Source organism: Hyperolius riggenbachi, chromosome 3, assembly GCF_040937935.1.
Source record: "Hyperolius riggenbachi isolate aHypRig1 chromosome 3, aHypRig1.pri, whole genome shotgun sequence".
NCBI lineage: Eukaryota > Metazoa > Chordata > Amphibia > Anura > Hyperoliidae > Hyperolius > Hyperolius riggenbachi.
This window is the reverse complement of record NC_090648.1, coordinates 15,003,228-15,023,987: the sequence shown is the minus strand read 5'-3', so window position 1 is coordinate 15,023,987 and position 20,760 is coordinate 15,003,228. Positions and strand designations below refer to the sequence as shown.

Below are 20,760 nucleotides of genomic sequence, written 5' to 3'. Positions count from 1 at the left end.
AAAAATGTTGGGGTCAGCAGAAGGTGCACCTGTAGAATCAGGTTCCTCCACTGTAGGCCTCACCTCCACCTCCGACATTCTGCCAAACAGCTCCAGCACGGCTCTCACTGCTGCTCCACTCCAGACATGCTTGGCCCGTGTGTCCCCATCCAAAATGGCCGCTTGCATACGCCTAGGAAGTGGGGTAGAACGTCAGGTGTTTGTAGGCAGTGTGTTCTGTGCCTTCCGTTCCCCATTGGTTTCTGTGTTCCGGATGGTGCTGTCAAACTCAGGTGCGTGGGCCAGAGATCCGGACCCAAAAAAATAGCGCATGTTGGAAAAGTGTCCGGATCTGGGCCGGCTCCATACTGTACGGAACGGACACGTGTGAACGTCCGCATAGCCTTTGCATTGCTATGCGGAACGTACGTTCCGTTTGTACAGTATACAGTCCGGATCCGGCCCGGCCAATCCGGACAGGGAACGCTAATGTGAACCGGGCCTAAGGCCTGTCGGGTAGAATGTAGAAGTCCAACTAGCTGTGGAGGAGCTCTCAGGAGCAAGCTGTGTTCTGCTACAAAGATCTCCTCCCACCTCTGGCCAGAGCTGTGCACATTCTGCCTAAACATAAGCCAATCCTTTGCAAAAGCAGCTTGTGACAGTGTACAACAGTAAAAGGCATCCCCAACGTCCCCTTAGATCTGCATGCATGCCACTAGAGAGCTCTCATGTATAGATGTGCACATCTAAAGGCATACAGGAAAGCCTGTATAAATATATTCAGCTTCTACATCTTTTTTACTTGCCAATGTCCCGCCCAGCAGTACATCGGTACAAATGGAGTGAGGAGAAGGACAGGGTGGCTCTTCCTATTGGCTGGCTCCTTTACCAAATGCCTGGCTGTTACAAAGAGCTGGAACTAAATACCAAACATAATTTACCTCAATCAGCAATTTTCCATGCAGTAACAACCACAGTGAACTGACTTGACAAAGTGTTCAGTAAAATCAGCTATTTTCTGCCTGCGATAATGCAGAGCGGATTGAAGCCAAAGTCTCCCAGCTCCAAAGGAAGTCCACATTGAGGGATTGCTCACACTGAAAGCATTTTTTTTTAAGCGTGGGAGATTTTTCAAAATTGCTCTGAAGGCTTACACAGTGATCCTGTATGAGATACTTCACATATGAGTGGCTCATTTGCATTCCACTTTGTAAAGCGGTGCTTGGGCCATTTCTGAGGCAATTCTGCGTCAATGGAAGGTATAGAAAACGCAAAACGCTCACAAAAATCGATGTGCAGCAATTACTTTCGCATTTTTTAATATCAAAGAGTTCACTTCCTGAGTTGCGTCAGGGAGTAAATTACCAAAACGCTCGGGAAAACCACATCGGAAACAGCTAATCACAAAAACGAAATCACCCACCCAAATGCTGGGAATTAAAAAAAAAAAAAAAAAAAAAGCCTCAAAAAAGCCCACCGCGGACAGACATGCGAGCAAAACGCAATGTGAACAAGGCCTGACGGCACTGGAGGAGAGCCAACTTCCAGGACAACCTTCTCAGAAGTGTCTGCAGAAACAATCTCAGCAATCTGGTCTTCCAGAGGTATGTTCTAGTGATGGTCAGCAAGAGGCAAAGCATTCTGACTTACAAGCGACATTGAATGCAGACTTACACAGCTAAGCAAATTCATTGTTTGCCAATTCTGACAGCCAGAGCAGTTTCTAGGCTAAATTACACCCATGACTCACTATCACACTTCCTCCTTCTGGCTTAAAGGAGGAGGTGCATCATCCCATTGGTCATGTGCAAGTGGAGTATTATGCATAGGAGCAGACAGACTTCTGGGTAAGTAACCCCCCCCCCCCCCCCCGGTCACACCTGAAGCAATCTACCCTCATTTTAATTTCTAATTTGAGAAGACCCATCCCCAGTACCAGGCTTTACACTCAGGAAACCAGACTTTCTTTTCAAGCAATCCTGTGGCAAGCAAGTCTCACTTTAGGTTTCCTACTGACCTAAGGGACGCGGAAGGGCAAGGCGGGTCGGCCGGGCACAAGGAAGGCAAGGCGGGTCGGCCGGGCACAAGGAAGGCAAGGCGGGACGAAAGGGCACAAGGAAGGCAAGGCGGGACGGACACAAGGAAGGCAAGGCGGGACGGACACAAGGAAGGCAAGGCAAGACAGACGGGCACAAGGAAGGCAAGGCGGGACAGACGGGCACAAGGAAGGCAAGGCGGGACAGACGGGCACAAGGAAGGCAAGGCGGGACAGACGGGCACAAGGAAGGCAAGGCGGGACAGACGGGCACAAGGAAGGCAAGGCGGGACAGACGGGCACAAGGAAGGCAAGGCGGGACAGACGGGCACAAGGAAGGCAAGGCGGGACGGGCGGGCACAAGGAAGGCAAGGCGGGACGGGCGGGCACAAGGAAGGCAAGGCGGGACGGGCGGGCACAAGGAAGGCAAGGCGGGACGGGCGGGCACAAGGAAGGCAAGGCGAGACGGACACAAGGAAGGCAAGGCGGGACGGACACAAGGAAGGCAAGGCGGGACGGACACAAGGAAGGCAAGGCGGGACGGACACAAGGAAGGCAAGGCAAGACAGACGGGCACAAGGAAGGCAAGGCGGGACAGACGGGCACAAGGAAGGCAAGGCGGGACAGACGGGCACAAGGAAGGCAAGGCGGGACAGACGGGCACAAGGAAGGCAAGGCGGGACAGACGGGCACAAGGAAGGCAAGGCGGGACAGACGGGCACAAGGAAGGCAAGGCGGGGCGGGCGGGCACAAGGAAGGCAAGGCGGGACGGGCGGGCACAAGGAAGGCAAGGCGGGACGGACACAAGGAAGGCAAGGCAAGACAGACGGGCACAAGAAAGGCAAGGCGGGACAGACGGGCACAAGGAAGGCAAGGCGGGACGGGCGGGCACAAGGAAGGCAAGGCGGGACGGACACAAGGAAGGCAAGGCAAGACAGACGGGCACAAGAAAGGCAAGGCGGGACGGGCGGACACAAGGAAGGCAAGGCGGGACGGGCGGACACAAGGAAGGCAAGGCGGGACGGGCGGACACAAGGAAGGCAAGGCGGGACGGGCGGACACAAGGAAGGCAAGGCGGGACGGGCGGACACAAGGAAGGCAAGGCGGGACGGGCGGACACAAGGAAGGCAAGGCGGGACGGGCGGACACAAGGAAGGCAAGGCGGGACGGGCGGACACAAGGAAGGCAAGGCGGGACGGGCGGACACAAGGAAGGCAAGGCAAGGCGGGACGGGCGGACACAAGGAAGGCAAGGCGGGACGGGCGGACACAAGGAAGGCAAGGCAAGGCGGGACGGGCGGACACAAGGAAGGCAAGGCGGGACGGACACAAGGAAGGCAAGGCGGGGCGGACATAGGACCGGGAAGGCTAGATGAAATCCAGAGCATTCACTCTACTTGGGTAAATAGCAAACCTGAAGCAAGTTTCCTCAGCAGGATCTCCATACATCCCAGAGAGAACACACAGGAATCTGAAACACATTTACCTCTGGACACAAGTTTTAGTTTTTTTTTTTATTAACATTAAATTATAAAATAGCTTGTATAGCACTGGAGAATGTTGTATAATTTAAGGAAAGCCGAGTTTTTCCTTTAGTCCAGCCACAATTCCTACACCCTCCCAGCCCTGTATAGCCAGTTCATTAGAGAAAAACCCACCATACTACTACACTTGATCTTAGCCAAGAGGCCGGGAAGAAAATAAGAGGCCCTAACCCACGTGTGACAACCACCCCATGCAGCCACAGAAGCGGAGTGCCACGTGCAACAGCCACAGAAGCAGAGTGCCACATGCAACAACCGCCCCATGCAGCCACAGAAGCAGAGTGCCACATGCAACAACCACCCCATGCAGCTGCAGAAGCAGAGTGCCACGTGCAACAACCACCCCATGCAGCTGCAGAAGCAGAGTGCCACGTGCAACAACCACCCCATGCAGCTGCAGAAGCAGAATGCCACGTGCAACAACCGCCCCATGCAGCCGCAGAAGCAGAATGCCACGTGCAACAACCGCCCCATGCAGCCACAGAAGCAGAGTGCCACGTGCAACAACCGCCCCATGCAGCTGCAGAAGCAGAGTGCCACGTGCAACAACCGCCCCATGCAGCCACAGAAGCAGAGTGCCACGTGCAACAGTCACAGAAGCAGAGTGCCACGTGCAACAACCGCCCCATGCAGCCGCAGAAGCAGAGTGCCATGTGCAACAACCGCCCCATGCAGCCACAGAAGCAGAGTGCCACGTGCAACAACCGCCCCATGCAGCCACAGAAGCAGAGTGCCACGTGCAACAACCGCCCCATGCAGCCACAGAAGCAGAGTGCCACGTGCAACAACCGCCCCATGCAGCCACAGAAGCAGAGTGCCACGTGCAACAACCACCCCATGCAGCTGCAGAAGCAGAGTGCCACGTGCAACAACCACCCCATGCAGCTGCAGAAGCAGAGTGCCACGTGCAACAACCGCCCCATGCAGCTGCAGAAGCAGAGTGCCACGTGCAACAACCGCCCCATGCAGCTGCAGAAGCAGAGTGCCACGTGCAACAACCGCCCCATGCAGCTGCAGAAGCAGAGTGCCACATGCAACAACCGCCCCATGCAGCCGCAGAAGCAGAGTGCCACATGCAACAACCACCCCATGCAGCTGCAGAAGCAGAGTGCCACGTGCAACAACCACCCCATGCAGCTGCAGAAGCAGAGTGCCACGTGCAACAACCACCCCATGCAGCTGCAGAAGCAGAGTGCCACGTGCAACAACCGCCCCATGCAGCTGCAGAAGCCAGATACCACTTCCATGAAAAGTTTAATACTCCTGGATTTATTTATATTTCTTAAATCTGTTCCAAGTTGTAAGCAGGCAAGCTGGAATTCTTGGCATCTTATTTCCCGTCTAGCGAGGGGCAGCACAGATTAGGGGCGTGGTCATCTGATCTCATCTGTGTTATAAAACAGGAGCAGCAGCTTCTCTAATGAACATGGCTGGACAGGAGGCTGGTCTTCGTGTATAAATGCTCTGCCCGGAGCGCTACTTTAAATACTGGAAGATATTTGGACCAAATGCCATGTTAAAGCTCAGCTACACCCAAAGCGAACAAGGCAAGTTCTAACAGCAATTAGGATAAGCGACTATAAACTGGTAAGGGAGCTGACAGAACAAGTGCTTCATGGGCCTGAGATATGGCAGTCACTGCAGTGCAGCTGGTGTCCTCTCCTCTCTAATGTCAGCTAGTGGGCGGAGCTGAAGGTACACAGCTGCAGACAAGCACAGCTCAACAGTGGGATATTACATTTCAAAAGGGGAGCGTAAAAACAAAAAGCATACAAGTTACACAAATCACCACGATTGCTGTGAGAATCTGCCTTGTTCAGTTTTGGACTCATCTGGGCTTTCCAAGATCCAGTCCTGCTTTCTCCATCAGAGGCCTCGCCCAGGCAACTTTACAATCCATCAGTCTGCACTTTGCGTTAAAAACCAGCATTGAGAAGTAAAAACACCATTATGGAGACAAAACAAGATTCCAGATAAAATAATTCAGTATTACAAAGTAACAGAATAAGCTTCTGAGCGCAAAAACGTTCTGTTGTCCGACAGTGCGGTATAGTTCAGAGTTTTTTCAATAAAAACACAGCTGAGAATAAAAACAAAAAAAGTTCCCCGCTGGTGGAGACCCAGGACATAGCCCAGAAGAGGAGCCATGGGACACGCCCCTAAAGAGGAAGAGACTTGGGACACACCCCTGAGGAGGAAACCCAGTGAATCTTCCCCTCCATCCCTTACTTTGTATAGCACCACAGAATATGTTGGCGCTTTATAAAATCAATAATTTAGCAGATTGAGGAGGCCGCCCTATACAGAGCTTTGTCAGCCTAATCTTCAGCCAGGCCAATTACTCCTCCTGATGACAACTGAGAACAAAAACAAACAAAAAAGTTTAAAAACCACTAGCAGATAAAAGTCTGGTTATCTCCAGCAGAGAGTCTGGGGGTTCCGTCCGGCTTTAGGAGCTCCCGGATGCTGATTCTTTGTCGTCGTTCTTCAGCCTCTTCTTGGCGCGGATCTCGTTCATGGCTTCCTCGATGGAACGGGTGTCTCTCTTATTGGCAACGGGAACTGGAAGGCAGAAAAACAGGATCAGTCGTTACAGGAGGAGGAACCTGAGCGGGGTGTGAAAACTCTACACTCAGGGCCCTTTACTAGTAAGGAATACAATCACAAGCTGAAAGTCTAACCCTGCAAAAGTCCCGGTGGCGGTAATTACTACTCCCCCCTCCAGGCCACCATGGATAGTGAGGGAAGAGACGTAATTCAGCTGTCAGCAATGGTAATTTGGGCTTCATTTTTTTTTGACGGTGAGCAAATTACTAAGTGCCGCTGTAGCCGTAATTAACATTACAGCCTAGGGCAGCGCATGGTGTGCCCAAATTTCCCAAGCGCTCTTTTCCATACATCATGCACAACTAGCCGATACAGCCGCTCCATGACAGATACGCCCTATAGAGAGTCTGCTCCAGAGCTACTAGATGCAGGAGGCGGGGCCACTCCATGATAGATACGCCCTATAGTGTGTCTGCTCCAGAGCTACTAGATACATGAGGCGGGGCCACTCCATGATAGATACGCCCTATAGTGTGTCTGCTCCAGAGCTACTAGATGCAGGAGGCAGGGCCGCACCATGATAGATACGCCCTATAGTGTGTCTGCTCCAGAGCTACTAGATACATGAGGCGGGGCCACTCCATGATAGATACGCCCTATAGTGTGTCTGCTCCAGAGCTACTAGATGCAGGAGGCGGGGCTGCTCCATGACAGATACGCCCTATAGTGTGTCTGCTCCAGAGCTACTAGATGCAGGAGGCGGGGCTGCTCCATGACAGATACACCCTATAGTGTGTCTGCTCCAGAGCTACTAGATGCAGGAGGCGGGGCTGCTCCATGACAGATACACCCTATAGTGTGTCTGCTCCAGAGCTACTAGATGCAGGAGGCGGGGCCACTCCATGACAAATACGTCCTATAGTGTGTCTGCTCCAGAGCTACTAGATGCAGGAGGCGGGGCCACTCCATGACAGATACGGCCTATAGTGTGTCTGCTCCAGAGCTGCTAGATGCAGGAGGCGGGGCTGCTCCATGACAGATACACCCTATAGTGTGTCCTCTTCAAAGCCACTAGATGCTGGGAGGGGCCAGAGGCCTACAGGAGGCCGGGCCACTCCGTGGCATTGATACACCCTAGTGTGTCCTCTACAAAGCCACTAGATGCAGGGAGGGGACAAAGGCTGCAGGAGGCAGGGCTGCTGCACAGCATTGATGCATCCTATAATGTATCCACCTCCCAGACCCGCTAAATGCATGGAGAGATCTAGGGGGAGCAGTGTGAGTGAGAGGAGGCCGCTGATTGCCGGAGCGGTGCATCCTGTGTACTGCACTGGGTTAGACAGTGTTTCTCAACATTTTATTGTTATGTACCCCCTTTTAAAACCCTGTACTCACCAAGTACCCCCTAGCATAGTAACCATTATCACAAGTACCCCTTGACAAATAAATATTTAATCTTCGTACATGATAATTGGTTCTAAACAATTTCCAAGTATTTACTATTGTTTTTAATTAGCTAAAACACTAATTTAGTGTTTAACTAAGATTTATCATCTTCTAAAGCTCTAAATTTTTGTATTTTTGGTTAAGCATACCAAGCCAGAGTACCCCCTGGAACCATCAGAAGTACCCCCTGGGGTACGCGTACCACACGTTGAGAACCTAGGGGTTAGAGGACAGAGGAAGGCAGCAAGGGGGATGGGGAGGGCAGCACACAGCGGCGGTGACAAGGGCGAGTTAACCCCTTGCTCCTTGTTTAAATTAGAGTTCAGATCAGAAGGACTCCGAATCCACGTAACCTCCCTTATCCAGCACCATATAGAGGATCTCCCGTAGGGATGGCCATCATGAGATGTGAATCTGTATTGTGCAAATTGCTGAAGCTTGAAAATGGACCAATGAAATGCAGCCAATATAGGACTGGCCCGTTTTCAGGCTGCATACATTAGCATCAGTTTGGATTTATCATCAACACATTGGCCGTGCCTATGATGGACTGGTGCTATTCAGGATTACAGATCCCAGAAGCTCTGAAGCGCCATGTAGGATTTACGGTGAACTGATCCCAAGGACGAGCCTGGGCCCCTACTGCTTTCTGTGGTGGCTGGATGGTGTACTGGTTAAGGGAGCTGCCTCTGACACAGGAGACCTGAGTTCAAATCTCGGCTCTGCCTGCTCAGTAAGCTGCACCTATTCAGTAGGCAAGTCTCCCTAACACTGCTACTGCCTATAGAGCGCATCCCAGTGGCTGCTGCTCTGGCGCTTTGAGTCCACCAGGAGAAAAGCGCGATATAAATGTTCTGAGTTTGTTTTGTTTGTTCTGCCCATTTTGGTAAAGGGTGGCAGCATCCAACAACCTGTGTGAGCACCATTGGAGCCTCCTAACCCATAAAATATGGAGAGAATATGGAAATTCTTCATCTTGAGTTACAGGAGGGATAAGCTGCAGCTTGGTGGAAGCAGATCAGATGAGAGTCTTTGAAGCCAGGAGTTTTGCTAGAGGAGTGAACAGCCTTTTGTTCTATATTGTTTTGCTCTAGATTGTAAGCCTTTGGGCAGGGTCCTCCTTGTGTCTCCTACCTGATCATGCACCTCCATTACCGTACACCCATCCTATGGATCTGAGAGAACTCTACTTGCCTAATCTCCATGCTCCCCTCCAGTGACTAAGCATTACCTGGTACTCATACTGTGCTGTATAATCTCCATGCTCCCCTCCAGTGACTAAGCATTACCTTGTACTCATACTGTGCTGTGTGATCTCCATGCTCCATCCAGTGACTAAGCATTACCTTGTACTCATACTGTGCTGTGTGATCTCCATGCTCCCCTCCAGTGACTAAGCATTACCTGGTACTCATACTGTGCTGTGTGATCTCCATGCTCCCATCCAGTGACTAAGCATTACCTTGTACTCATACTGTGCTGTGTAATCTCCATGCTCCATCCGGTGACTAAGCATTACCTTGTACTCATACTGTGCTGTATAATCTCCATGCTCCCCTCCAGTGACTAAGCATTACCTTGTACTCATACTGTGCTGTGTGATCTCCATGCTCCCATCCAGTGACTGACTAAGCATTACTTTGTACTCATACTGTGCTGTGTGATCTCCATGCTCCATCCAGTGACTAAGCATTACCTGGTACTCATACTGTGCTGTATAATCTCCATTCTCCATCCAGTGACTAAGCATTACCTTGTACTCATACTGTGCTGTGTGATCTCCATGCTCCCCTCCAGTGACTAAGCATTACCTTGTACTCATACTGTGCTGTGTGATCTCCATGCTCCATCCAGTGACTAAGCATTACCTTGTACTCATACTGTGCTGTGTGATCCCCATGCTCCATCCAGTGACTAAGCATTACCTGGTACTCATCCTGTGCTGTGTGATCTCCATGCTCCCATCCAGTGACTGACTAAGCATTACCTTGTACTCATACTGTGCTGTGTGATCTCCATGCTCCCCTCCAGTGACTAAGCATTACCTTGTACTCATACTGTGCTGTGTGATCTCCATGCTCCCATCCAGTGACTAAGCATTACCTTGTACTCATACTGTGCTGTGTGATCTCCATGCTCCCATCCAGTGACTAAGCATTACCTGGTACTCATACTGTGCTGTGTGATCTCCATGCTCCCCTCCAGTGACTAAGCATTACCTGGTACTCATACTGTGCTGTGTAATCTCCATGCTCCCATCCAGTGACTAAGCATTACCTTGTACTACTACTGTGCGGTGTGATCTGGTTTGCATGTATTCAGTATTCTCCCCAGGCCCTTTTAGCCGGGTGCACCACCCAGCTAGTTTTGGTGACCACCCGGCTGTCATTGGCTCACGTTCTCCTCTGTGAGAAGAGTTGTGCAGAGAAGCGCAGGTCCTGCATTCTCATCTTTCCCCACCCGGCTACTTTTTCATGCCACCCGCCTGGAAATAATATCTGGGGAGAACACTGGTATTCCTGTATTGCCTTATTGCTGAATGTCACCCCTAAATATTGTCTGTAACCTAATGTATAGCGCTGCCTAATAGGTTGATATATACACATACAAAAAAAAACCACACATACAAGCACAATAGTATATAGCCTCATCTCCCTCAGCGACATCCAGATGCCTGCAGTCACACCTCTCCAAACTGAAGTCTGCTGTACATTTATAAATATTAACCACAAATCTATGTCTGACCTGAGACTAAGCTGCCCATTAACAGGACAACATTTCCCTCAGATGCAATCAGATATTATATGATCGAATTGTAGAGGAACCCCCCAGTGTGTGGAGAAAAGCAACACCGATTCTATGGTTGATGGGAATACAGAATTTGTTTTTGATCCCACAGATCTGATCACATCTGAGGACCTCATTGTAGCAATGTTAGGTACCTTCATAGGACAGTCATGAAGCTGATCGTTCAGTTGCTTTTTAACATATAAAGGACATGTGATTTGGTATGACAGGTTCTCCGCTAGCTGCGGACACATTACCCTCCCTCCCAGCAGCTTCTTACCGCAGCCGTAAGCCTTGTTAGCCTGCAGGGTATGCGCGGCGTCCTTGGCGGCGATCTTCCCGATCAGATGGCTGTATTTATCCTTGTAGTCTGTGTTTGGATTGACAGAGGACGGACCTCTCAGGGCATCAGCTTCTGCCTGCTTCTGGGCCTGCTCCTGCAAGACGAGACCCCGTGAGCAGGGTGATTACCCCACGCGTGGCCCAGGACCACAGATATTACCCCATGCGGGGCCCAGACCACAAATATATCAACCCCCCACACGTGGCCTGGATCGCAGATATTGCCACACGCATGCTCTAGATTAGATATCACCCCTCGTGGGCATGGCCCAGTTCAGATATTGCTCCGCACATGGCCCGGAACCCTTTGTATTGATTGATGCTGCACAGAACCATGCCCACCTGACACCCCCCCCCCCCCCCCCCCCCTCTGCCAGTACTGGGCACAGCCAATACTACATTAATTACAGCGCCCTTGTAGTCAGCAAAAATTTTAAGTCAGAGGACAGACAGCACGGAAGGGCCCCGAGTTAAACAAAAAATTAGGGATAGTCAAAGAGATGCAAATTATGAGTTGATGCAGGCAAATAATTTTTTAAAAAGTGAATAATCCAGCATCAACTCCAAAACTTACTGACCATACCTATATGAAAAAAACCACCACAACCAGCATTCAGCGAGCGGCAATACAAGCGGAAAGACAAACCTTCAGCTTCCGCTTCTCCTCGGCCTTCACCGGATCCCACTCCTCACCCTTCCGATAAGCCTCCAGCTCCTCGTCACTCGGGGCAAACTCCTGCAAACCAGAGACCAGCATGAGATACCGAACACAGGGGCCTCCAGAGCCCGAGCACCCACAACATGGAGGCCTCCAGAGCCCGCGCACCCACAACATGGAGGCCTCCAGAGCCCGCGCACCCACAACATGGAGGCCTCCAGAGCCCGCGCACCCACAACATGGAGGCCTCCAGAGCCCGCGCACCCACAACATGGAGGCCTCCAGAGCCCGCACACCCAGAACATGGAGGCCTCCAGAGCCCGCACACCCAGAACATGGAGGCCTCCAGAGCCTGTGCACCCAGAACACGCATACCTTCTTAAAGATCATGACATATCGGCTCTCCTCATCCTCACCAAACGAGAAGGACGTCAGTCCGGCCACCTCCACCACGTCATGCCTGCGTGAGAGCAGAGTGAGAGAGCAGAGTAAGAACAGAACACGCATGTGACACCGCGAGCAGAGTGAGAACATGCATGTGACACGGAGAGAGCGATACTCACAGGATACTGCGCTCTATCTTGCCCATCGATGGAAACTTCTTCTTGGATTTGGTGCTGTCCTGTATAAACTCCGACACCTCCTTCTCCATCTGCAAGAGGAAGACATTGTCACAGATGAAAAGTGAAAACACAAATCGGTTTTCTGCACTGATTGCGATTCACGTTACAATTGAGATTGCATGTCTAGGAGTAGCAGAGCACAGGGGTCTGTCTATTGAAGTTAGATATAAGACTTTACTCCCAAATGATTTTTTTTTGTCTGGTATTAATGCGATTCATATTCTTTGAGGTATTTGAATGTGCTATTGTTATTTGTGTGCGATAAACACTGCCTGAGCTCTAGACGAGTCCTATATTTGGAATGTAATTTTCTCCCCAAATGTCAAAGGGCGAGAGCAGCAGCCACAAAAAGTAGGGGGAAGTGTGACAGAAGTCCTATTATTGTGCAGAGGGAGGGGCAAACTACACTCCTGTGCAACACCCTGCAGGAGTATACATACAAGGATTAATACATAAATCATTTGAAGAGACCAAAAATGTTTTCATAAAGATTAGCTTGAATTTTTAATATATCCAAAAAGTGCAAAAAGTGGATTCAGAAATCTTCAAAAGAAGTTAATCTTAGGACAAAAGGTGCAATATCAAAACAGTAAGATCAATTGTTTTTGGTGTGGTGGCACACTGCTAAGGATACGCCGCTTTTTGGTCTCCTAATTTAAATAGATAAAACACCCTGCAGGAGGAGGGGCAGACTGGCAGCTCCCTTCTGTCTGTGTCACCCTGCAGGAAGAGGAGCAGACTGGCAGCTCCCTTCTGTCTGTGTCACCCTGCAGGAGGAGGGGCAGACTGGCAGCTCCCTTCCGTCTGTGTCACCCTGCAGGGTGAGGGGCAGACTGGCAGCTCCCTTCTGTCTGTGTCACCCAGCAGGAAGAGGAGCAGACCGGCAACTCCCTTCTGTCTGTGTCACCCTGCAGGAGGAGGGGCAGACTGGTAGCTCCCTTCTGTCTGTGTCACCCTGCAGGAGGAGGGGCAGACTGGCAGCTCCCTTCTGTCTGTGTCACCCTGCAGGAGGAGGGGCAGACTGGCAGCTCCCTTCTGTCTGTGTCACCCTGCAGGAGGAGGGGCAGACTGGCAGCTCCCTTCTGTCTGTCACCCTGCAGGAGGAGGGGCAGACTGGTAGCTTCCTTTCCGTCTGTGTCACCCTGCAGGAAGGGGAGCAGACTGGCAGCTCCCTTCTTTCTGTGTCACCCTGCAGGAGGAGGGGCAGACTGGCAACTCCCTTCTGTCTGTGTCACCCTGCAGGAGGAGGGGCAGACTGGCAGCTCCCTTCTGTCTGTGTCACCCTGCAGGAGGAGGGGCAGACTGGCAGCTCCCTTCTGTCTGTGTCACCCTGCAGGAGGAGGGGCAGACTGGCAGCTCCCTTCTGTCTGTCACCCTGCAGGAGGAGGGGCAGACTGGTAGCTTCCTTTCCGTCTGTGTCACCCTGCAGGAAGGGGAGCAGACTGGCAGCTCCCTTCTTTCTGTGTCACCCTGCAGGAGGAGGGGCAGACTGGCAACTCCCTTCTGTCTGTGTCACCCTGCAGGAGGAGGGGCAGACTGGTAGCTCCCTTCTGTCTGTGTCACCCTGCAGGAGGAGGGGCAGACTGGCAGCTCCCTTCTGTCTGTGTCACCCTGCAGGAGGAGGGGCAGACTGGCAGCTCCCTTCTGTCTGTGTCACCCTGCAGGAGGAGGGGCAGGCTGGTAGCTCCCTTCTGTCTGTCACCGTGCAGGAGAAGGGGCAGGCTGGCAGCTCCCTTCTGTCTGTCACCCTGCAGGACGAGGGGCAGGCTGGTAGCTCCCTTCTGTCTGTATCACCCTGCAGGAGGAGGGGCAGACTGGCAGCTCCCTTCTGTCTGTGTCACCCTGCAGGAGGAGGGGCAGACTGGCAGCTCCCTTCTGTCTGTCACCCTGCAGGAGGAGGGGCAGACTGGTAGCTTCCTTTCCGTCTGTGTCACCCTGCAGGAAGGGGAGCAGACTGGCAGCTCCCTTCTTTCTGTGTCACCCTGCAGGAGGAGGGGCAGACTGGCAACTCCCTTCTGTCTGTGTCACCCTGCAGGAGGAGGGGCAGACTGGTAGCTCCCTTCTGTCTGTGTCACCCTGCAGGAGGAGGGGCAGACTGGCAGCTCCCTTCTGTCTGTGTCACCCTGCAGGAGGAGGGGCAGACTGGCAGCTCCCTTCTGTCTGTGTCACCCTGCAGGAGGAGGGGCAGGCTGGTAGCTCCCTTCTGTCTGTGTCACCGTGCAGGAGAAGGGGCAGGCTGGCAGCTCCCTTCTGTCTGTCACCCTGCAGGACGAGGGGCAGGCTGGTAGCTCCCTTCTGTCTGTGTCACCCTGCAGGAGGAGGGGCAGACTGGCAGCTCCCTTCTGTCTGTGTCACCCTGCAGGAGGAGGGGCAGACTGGCAGCTCCCTTCTGTCTGTGTCACCCTGCAGGAGGAGGGGCAGACTGGCAGCTCCCTTCTGTCTGTGTCACCCTGCAGGAGGAGGGGCAGACTGGCAGCTCCCTTCTGTCTGTGTCACCCTGCAGGAGGAGGGGCAGACTGGCAGCTCCCTTCTGTCTGTGTCACCCTGCAGGAGGAGGGGCAGGCTGGTAGCTCCCTTCTGTCTGTGTCACCGTGCAGGAGAAGGGGCAGGCTGGCAGCTCCCTTCTGTCTGTCACCCTGCAGGACGAGGGGCAGGCTGGTAGCTCCCTTCTGTCTGTGTCACCCTGCAGGAGGAGGGGCAGACTGGCAGCTCCCTTCTGTCTGTGTCACCCTGCAGGAGGAGGGGCAGACTGGCAGCTCCCTTCTGTCTGTGTCACCCTGCAGGAGGAGGGGCAGACTGGCAGCTCCCTTCTGTCTGTGTCACCCTGCAGGAGGAGGGGCAGACTGGCAGCTCCCTTCTGTCTGTCACCCTGCAGGAGGAGGGGCAGACTGGTAGCTTCCTTTCCGTCTGTGTCACCCTGCAGGAAGGGGAGCAGACTGGCAGCTCCCTTCTTTCTGTGTCACCCTGCAGGAGGAGGGGCAGACTGGCAACTCCCTTCTGTCTGTGTCACCCTGCAGGAGGAGGGGCAGACTGGCAGCTCCCTTCTGTCTGTGTCACCCTGCAGGAGGAGGGGCAGACTGGCAGCTCCCTTCTGTCTGTCACCCTGCAGGAGGAGGGGCAGACTGGTAGCTTCCTTTCCGTCTGTGTCACCCTGCAGGAAGGGGAGCAGACTGGCAGCTCCCTTCTTTCTGTGTCACCCTGCAGGAGGAGGGGCAGACTGGCAACTCCCTTCTGTCTGTGTCACCCTGCAGGAGGAGGGGCAGACTGGTAGCTCCCTTCTGTCTGTGTCACCCTGCAGGAGGAGGGGCAGACTGGCAGCTCCCTTCTGTCTGTGTCACCCTGCAGGAGGAGGGGCAGACTGGCAGCTCCCTTCTGTCTGTGTCACCCTGCAGGAGGAGGGGCAGGCTGGTAGCTCCCTTCTGTCTGTGTCACCGTGCAGGAGAAGGGGCAGGCTGGCAGCTCCCTTCTGTCTGTCACCCTGCAGGACGAGGGGCAGGCTGGTAGCTCCCTTCTGTCTGTGTCACCCTGCAGGAGGAGGGGCAGACTGGCAGCTCCCTTCTGTCTGTGTCACCCTGCAGGAGGAGGGGCAGACTGGCAGCTCCCTTCTGTCTGTGTCACCCTGCAGGAGGAGGGGCAGACTGGCAGCTCCCTTCTGTCTGTGTCACCCTGCAGGAGAGGGGCAGACTGGCAGCTCCCTTCTGTCTGTCACCCTGCAGGACGAGGGGCAGGCTGGTAGCTCCCTTCTGTCTGTGTCACCCTGCAGGAGGAGGGGCAGACTGGCAGCTCCCTTCTGTCTGTGTCACCCTGCAGGAGAGGGGCAGACTGGCAGCTCCCTTCTGTCTGTCACCCTGCAGGACGAGGGGCAGGCTGGCAGCTCCCTTCTGTCTGTGTCACCCTGCAGGAGGAGGGGCAGGCTGGTAGCTCCCTTCTGTCTGTGTCACCCTGCAGGAGGAGGGGCAGACTGGCAACTCCCTTCTGTCTGTGTCACCCTGCAGGAGGAGGGGCAGACTGGCAGCTCCCTTCTGTCTGTGTCACCCTGCAGGAGGAGGGGCAGACTGGCAGCTCCCTTCTGTCTGTGTCACCCTGCAGGAGAGGGGCAGACTGGCAGCTCCCTTCTGTCTGTCACCCTGCAGGACGAGGGGCAGGCTGGTAGCTCCCTTCTGTCTGTGTCACCCTGCAGGAGGAGGGGCAGACTGGCAGCTCCCTTCTGTCTGTCACCCTGCAGGAGGAGGGGCAGGCTGGTAGCTCCCTTCTGTCTGTGTCACCCTGCAGGAGGAGGGGCAGACTGGCAGCTCCCTTCTGTCTGTGTCAGTGTAAGGTTACTCACCCGTTTCCTGAACTCCAGTTTCTGTCTCTTCTCATGCTCCTGCATCTTCTTGAGACGGGCGGCTTGTTCTGTAGAGTTACAAATGTAATAGTGAGTTACAGAGAAATATATTTAAAGCTACACCAGTCATTGGAAAGGAACAACCTTAATTGCTTGTCCCTCCCGCCAAACAGTAGCTATTGTTTACATGCTTCCAAGTGATCCTTAGCGATTTTGTACAATATACAGCTTCCTCTTAAAAAAAAAAAAAAAAAAAAAAAGTTCCCCTGGGGGAGGGGGGGTACTCCCCTCGGGAGAGGAAAGCCTCAGGGCTTCCCCCTCCCATGTCGCTGCAGGCAGTCCAGCGCTGGCTCCCCCGAAGTGTCCCACAATCCTGGCTCGACAAGCCAAATTATGCTGTTTTTATAATAATTTGGGGCTCAGTCTTGACGACACCCAAATTACCGACTGAGTGCCGCTACAGTGGTTTGCAAAAGTATTCGTCCCCCTTGAAGTTTTCCACATCTTGGTCACATTACTGCCACAAACATGAATCAATTTTTATTGGAATTCCACGGGAAAGACCAATACAAAGTGGTGTACACGTGAGAAGTGGAACGGAAATCATACATCATTCCAAACATTTTTTACAAATCAATAACTGCAAAGTGGGGTGTGCGTAATTATTCAGCCCACCGAATCAATACTTTGAAGAACCACCTTTTGCTGCAATTACAGCTGCCAGTCTTTTAGGGTATATCTCTACCAGCTTTGCACATCTAGAGACTGAAATCCTTGCCTATTCTTCTTTGCAAAACAGCTCCAGCTCAGTCAGATTAGATGGACAGCGTTTGTGAACAGCAGTTTTCAAATTTTGCCACAGATTCTCAATTGGATTTAGATCTGGAGTTTGACTGGGCCATTCTAACACATAGATATGTTTTGTCTTAAACTATTCCATTGTTGCCCTGGCTTTATGTTTAGGATCATTGTCCTGCTGGAAGGTGAACCTCCGCCCCAGTCTCAAGTCTTTAGCAGACTCCAAGAGGTTTTCTTTCAAGATTGCCCTGTATTTGGCTTCATCCATCTTTCCATCAACTCTGACCAGCTTCCCTGTCCCTGCTGAAGAGAAGCGCCCCCAGAGCATGATGCTGCCACCACCATATTTGACAGTTAGGATGGTGTGTTCAGAGTGATGTGCAGTGTTAGTTTTCTGCCACACATAGCGTTTTACATTTTGGCCAAAAAGTTCCACTTTGGTCTCATCTGACCAGAGCACCTTCTTCCACATGTTTGCTGTGTCCCCCACATGGCTTGTGGCAAACTGCAAACGGGAATTTTTATGCTTTTGTGTTAACAATGGCTTTCTTCTCGCCACTCTTCCATACAGGCCAACTGTTTGCAGTGCACGACTAATAGTTGTCCTATGGACAGAGTCCCCCACCTGAGTTGTAGATCTCTGCAGCTCGTCCAGAGTCACCATGGGCCTCTTCACTGCATTTCTGATCAGCGCTCTCCTTGTTCGGCCTGTGAGTTTAGGTGGACAGACTAGTCTTGGTAGCTTTACAGTTGTGCCATACTCCTTCCATTTCTGAATCATCGCTTGAACAGTGCTCTGTGGGATGTTCAAGGCTTTGGAAATCTTTTTGTAGCCCAAGCCTGCTTTAAATTTCTCAATAATTTTATCCCTGACCTGTCTGGTGTGTTCTTTGGACTTCATGGTGTTGTTGCTCCCAATATTCTCTTAGACAACCTCTGAGGCCGTCACAGAGCAGCTGTATTTGGACTGACATTACATTACACACAGGTGCACTCTAGTCATTAGCACTCATCAGACAATGTCTATGGGAAACTGCCTGCACTCAGACCAAAGGGGGCTGAATAATTACGCACAACCCACTTTGCAGTTATTGATTTGCAAAAAAATGTTTGGAATCATGTATGATTTTCGTTCCACTTCTCACGTGTACACCACTTGGTTTTGGTCTTTAACGTGGAATTCCAATAAAATAGATTGAGGTTTGTGGCAGTAATGTGACAAAATGTGGAACCCGTCAAGGGGGACGAATACTTTTGCAAACAACTGTATAGCTGTAACTCACACTATGGCGGCACCTGGTGTGCCCAAATTTCTAGCGCTGTTTTTGCCTGACTGAGACAGGTCTTCACTTCATCACCACATCATAGATTGTAAGCCTGATGGGACAGGTCCTCTTCCCTCCCTCTGTATCCAGTGTTACCTCACCTCTTAGATTGTAAAGCTGGCCACTAACTGTCCAATTTCTAGCGAAAAATCTCAAGCGATCAGAAATTCTGATCAGATTGGTTGAAAATAATCTCAGTTGATGGGCACAATTCATTATGAGCAATTATAAAAATAGTCTGATTGGATTTTTGTCAAACCAAATTTTGGATTTTCTTCATGGGTTGTGATAGATAGGAAGCAAAGATTGGTTCATTGATGGTGCAGTGAACGATTTTTCTTTCGATCAGAATTTCTGATTGCTCAAACGATTTTTCGCTAGAAATTGGATCATTAGTGGCCACCTAAAGCCTGATGGGACAGGTCCTCTTCCTCGTCTACTGTATCCTGTGTCCCATTACCTCGTATTTTATTTAAATAAAAAACTCACAAATAATCCACAACAACAACAATTCTCCTGAAATAAGAACAAAGACAAACATCTTGTCCTAGGCAGCACCCAGCCACTTTATGGTTACTTAAAATGGCCTCCAGGGTACATCTCAACAATCTGTCCCTCTAGTAATAGAAGCTTAACTACAGAAAGCAGGGATATTCCATGCATTTGGTAATATACTTTCACACAGGTCGCCTTTAAATGTCACATTTCCTCTATCTACATTTTGCACACTTCCCCTTTAAACGCGCCTGACTGGCATCCACATGAGCCAATAGGAGGAGCGGTGCGACTCCTGAGGGAGGAGCGAGCCATGCGGACGATTCGCCCGCCTCCAGGCACACACTGCCGCCCTCCCACCAATCACAATGCAGGTGCGCCACAGCACGGCCAGTCCTCAGCCAATCAGACGCGACAAGGAAGAGAAGGCACGCTATCCCATTGGCTGCTCTCTCCTCCTGGTAGCAACAGCCACGAGAGACTCCGCTTAGCAACCATCCTGCCAATCAGAGCCGTCCGCTGAGGAGAGGCGTCATGACGGACAGCAGCCCCGACCAATGGGGAGCCGAGCTGGCGCCGGTGCGGCAGGAATGAGCGGAGACGTGCTGCGGGTGGCTCCGGCCTCACAGATACACCGTCCCGGGTGGCCCCGCTCCCCTCCGCCCGTCCCCTGACCGCCGGCTCACCTCGGGCCTTCCGCCTCGTCTCCTGGTCCCCCACCTGCGGCGGCCGCTCCATGGAGCTGAGGATAGAGCCGAGCAGATCCGCCATCTTGGATGCCAGAAGCGCCCGCGCGCCCGCCTTATATAGGCACGCGCCGCTCTTAAGGCGGCAACACCTGCCGGGCCCGCTGCATTCTTAAAGCGGCGCGCGCTGATTTAAAGCGGACCTGATCTCGGAACTTCCTCTCCGCTCTAAAAGATACACAAACAGCATAACAACCTTTGCATTAAAACATTTCTTTGTTGCAGCGGATATAAATCCTGCAATAAATCTGCTGTGTGTCTACTTCCTGCTTTCATGGAAGCAGACATACTGTTAACTAGAGTGACCAGATTTTTGTGGATCCAACCTGGGGAGGGGGGGGCGGCACGCGCAGCGCGCCGAGGCGAAAAGTGGGGAGGACTGAGGAGCGCGCAGCGGCGAAGACTGGGGGGGGGCTGCGCGCCGTGGCCATGACATTGTATGGGCGGAGCTAACGTAATGATGTAACACCGAGGCATAAGAAAGCAGTGTTTACGCCATGATGTGGACAAACGAGACTTTGCATCATGGGTATGCAGAAACTGTGTGATGCTAATAGTATACCGTAACCACAAAGCAGCAAACATAGCCATCTATGACCATTAAATAATAAATGCAGTAACAGTTACCCCGGACACCAGAAAATAAACGCAATAGGCAACATGTCAGCACAAAATAACCGCAATGCGGGCAACATGTCAGTATAAAATAAATGCAATGCGGGCAAACATGTCAGTACAAAATAAACGCAATGCGGGCAAACATGTCGGTACAAAATAAACGCAATGCGGGCAAACATTTCGCTAGAAAAGAAACAATGCGGGCAAATATTTCACCAGAAAAGAAACAATGCGGGCAAACATTTCACCTGGAAAAGAAAGCATTTACTCACCTGGCAGAAGTCTCCGGCCTCTGGCGCGCTGCTCCTGGGACCATCTTACTTCTCCTGCAGTCTCCCGTGCTGACAGCCTGGCAGAGCAGGGCTACGGCAAGATGGCGCCCGAAGCCCTGTACTGGAGACACAAATAGGTCTCCAGTACAGGGCTCCGGCAGCCATCTTGCCGTAGCCCTGCTCGCGTGTCGGAAACAGACACCGGAAGAGGAGGCTGGA

The 20,760-nt window shown here is 52.2% G+C and overlaps 2 protein-coding genes across 2 annotated transcripts; one reads left to right on the top strand and one right to left on the bottom strand.

The window, feature by feature from the left end:
* The first annotated feature begins 1,720 nt into the window (after positions 1-1,720).
* LOC137561809 (cylicin-2-like) lies at positions 1,721-3,370 on the top strand. Its single transcript, XM_068273165.1, has 2 exons — positions 1,721-1,826; positions 1,932-3,370. The coding sequence occupies exons 1-2, from the start codon at positions 1,721-1,723 to the stop codon at positions 3,368-3,370; spliced, it is 1,545 nt and encodes a 514-aa protein (XP_068129266.1).
* Positions 3,371-3,512: 142 nt separating this feature from the next.
* SPAG7 (sperm associated antigen 7) lies at positions 3,513-19,701 on the bottom strand. The gene is made up of 7 exons (XM_068273896.1): positions 19,592-19,701; positions 16,288-16,355; positions 11,901-11,989; positions 11,713-11,797; positions 11,326-11,415; positions 10,618-10,774; positions 3,513-6,119 (listed from the first exon to the last, which is right to left on the bottom strand). Exons 1-7 carry the CDS (start codon positions 19,674-19,676, stop codon positions 6,007-6,009), a joined length of 687 nt encoding a protein of 228 aa, XP_068129997.1. The 5' UTR covers positions 19,677-19,701; the 3' UTR covers positions 3,513-6,006.
* Positions 19,702-20,760: the final 1,059 nt, after the last annotated feature.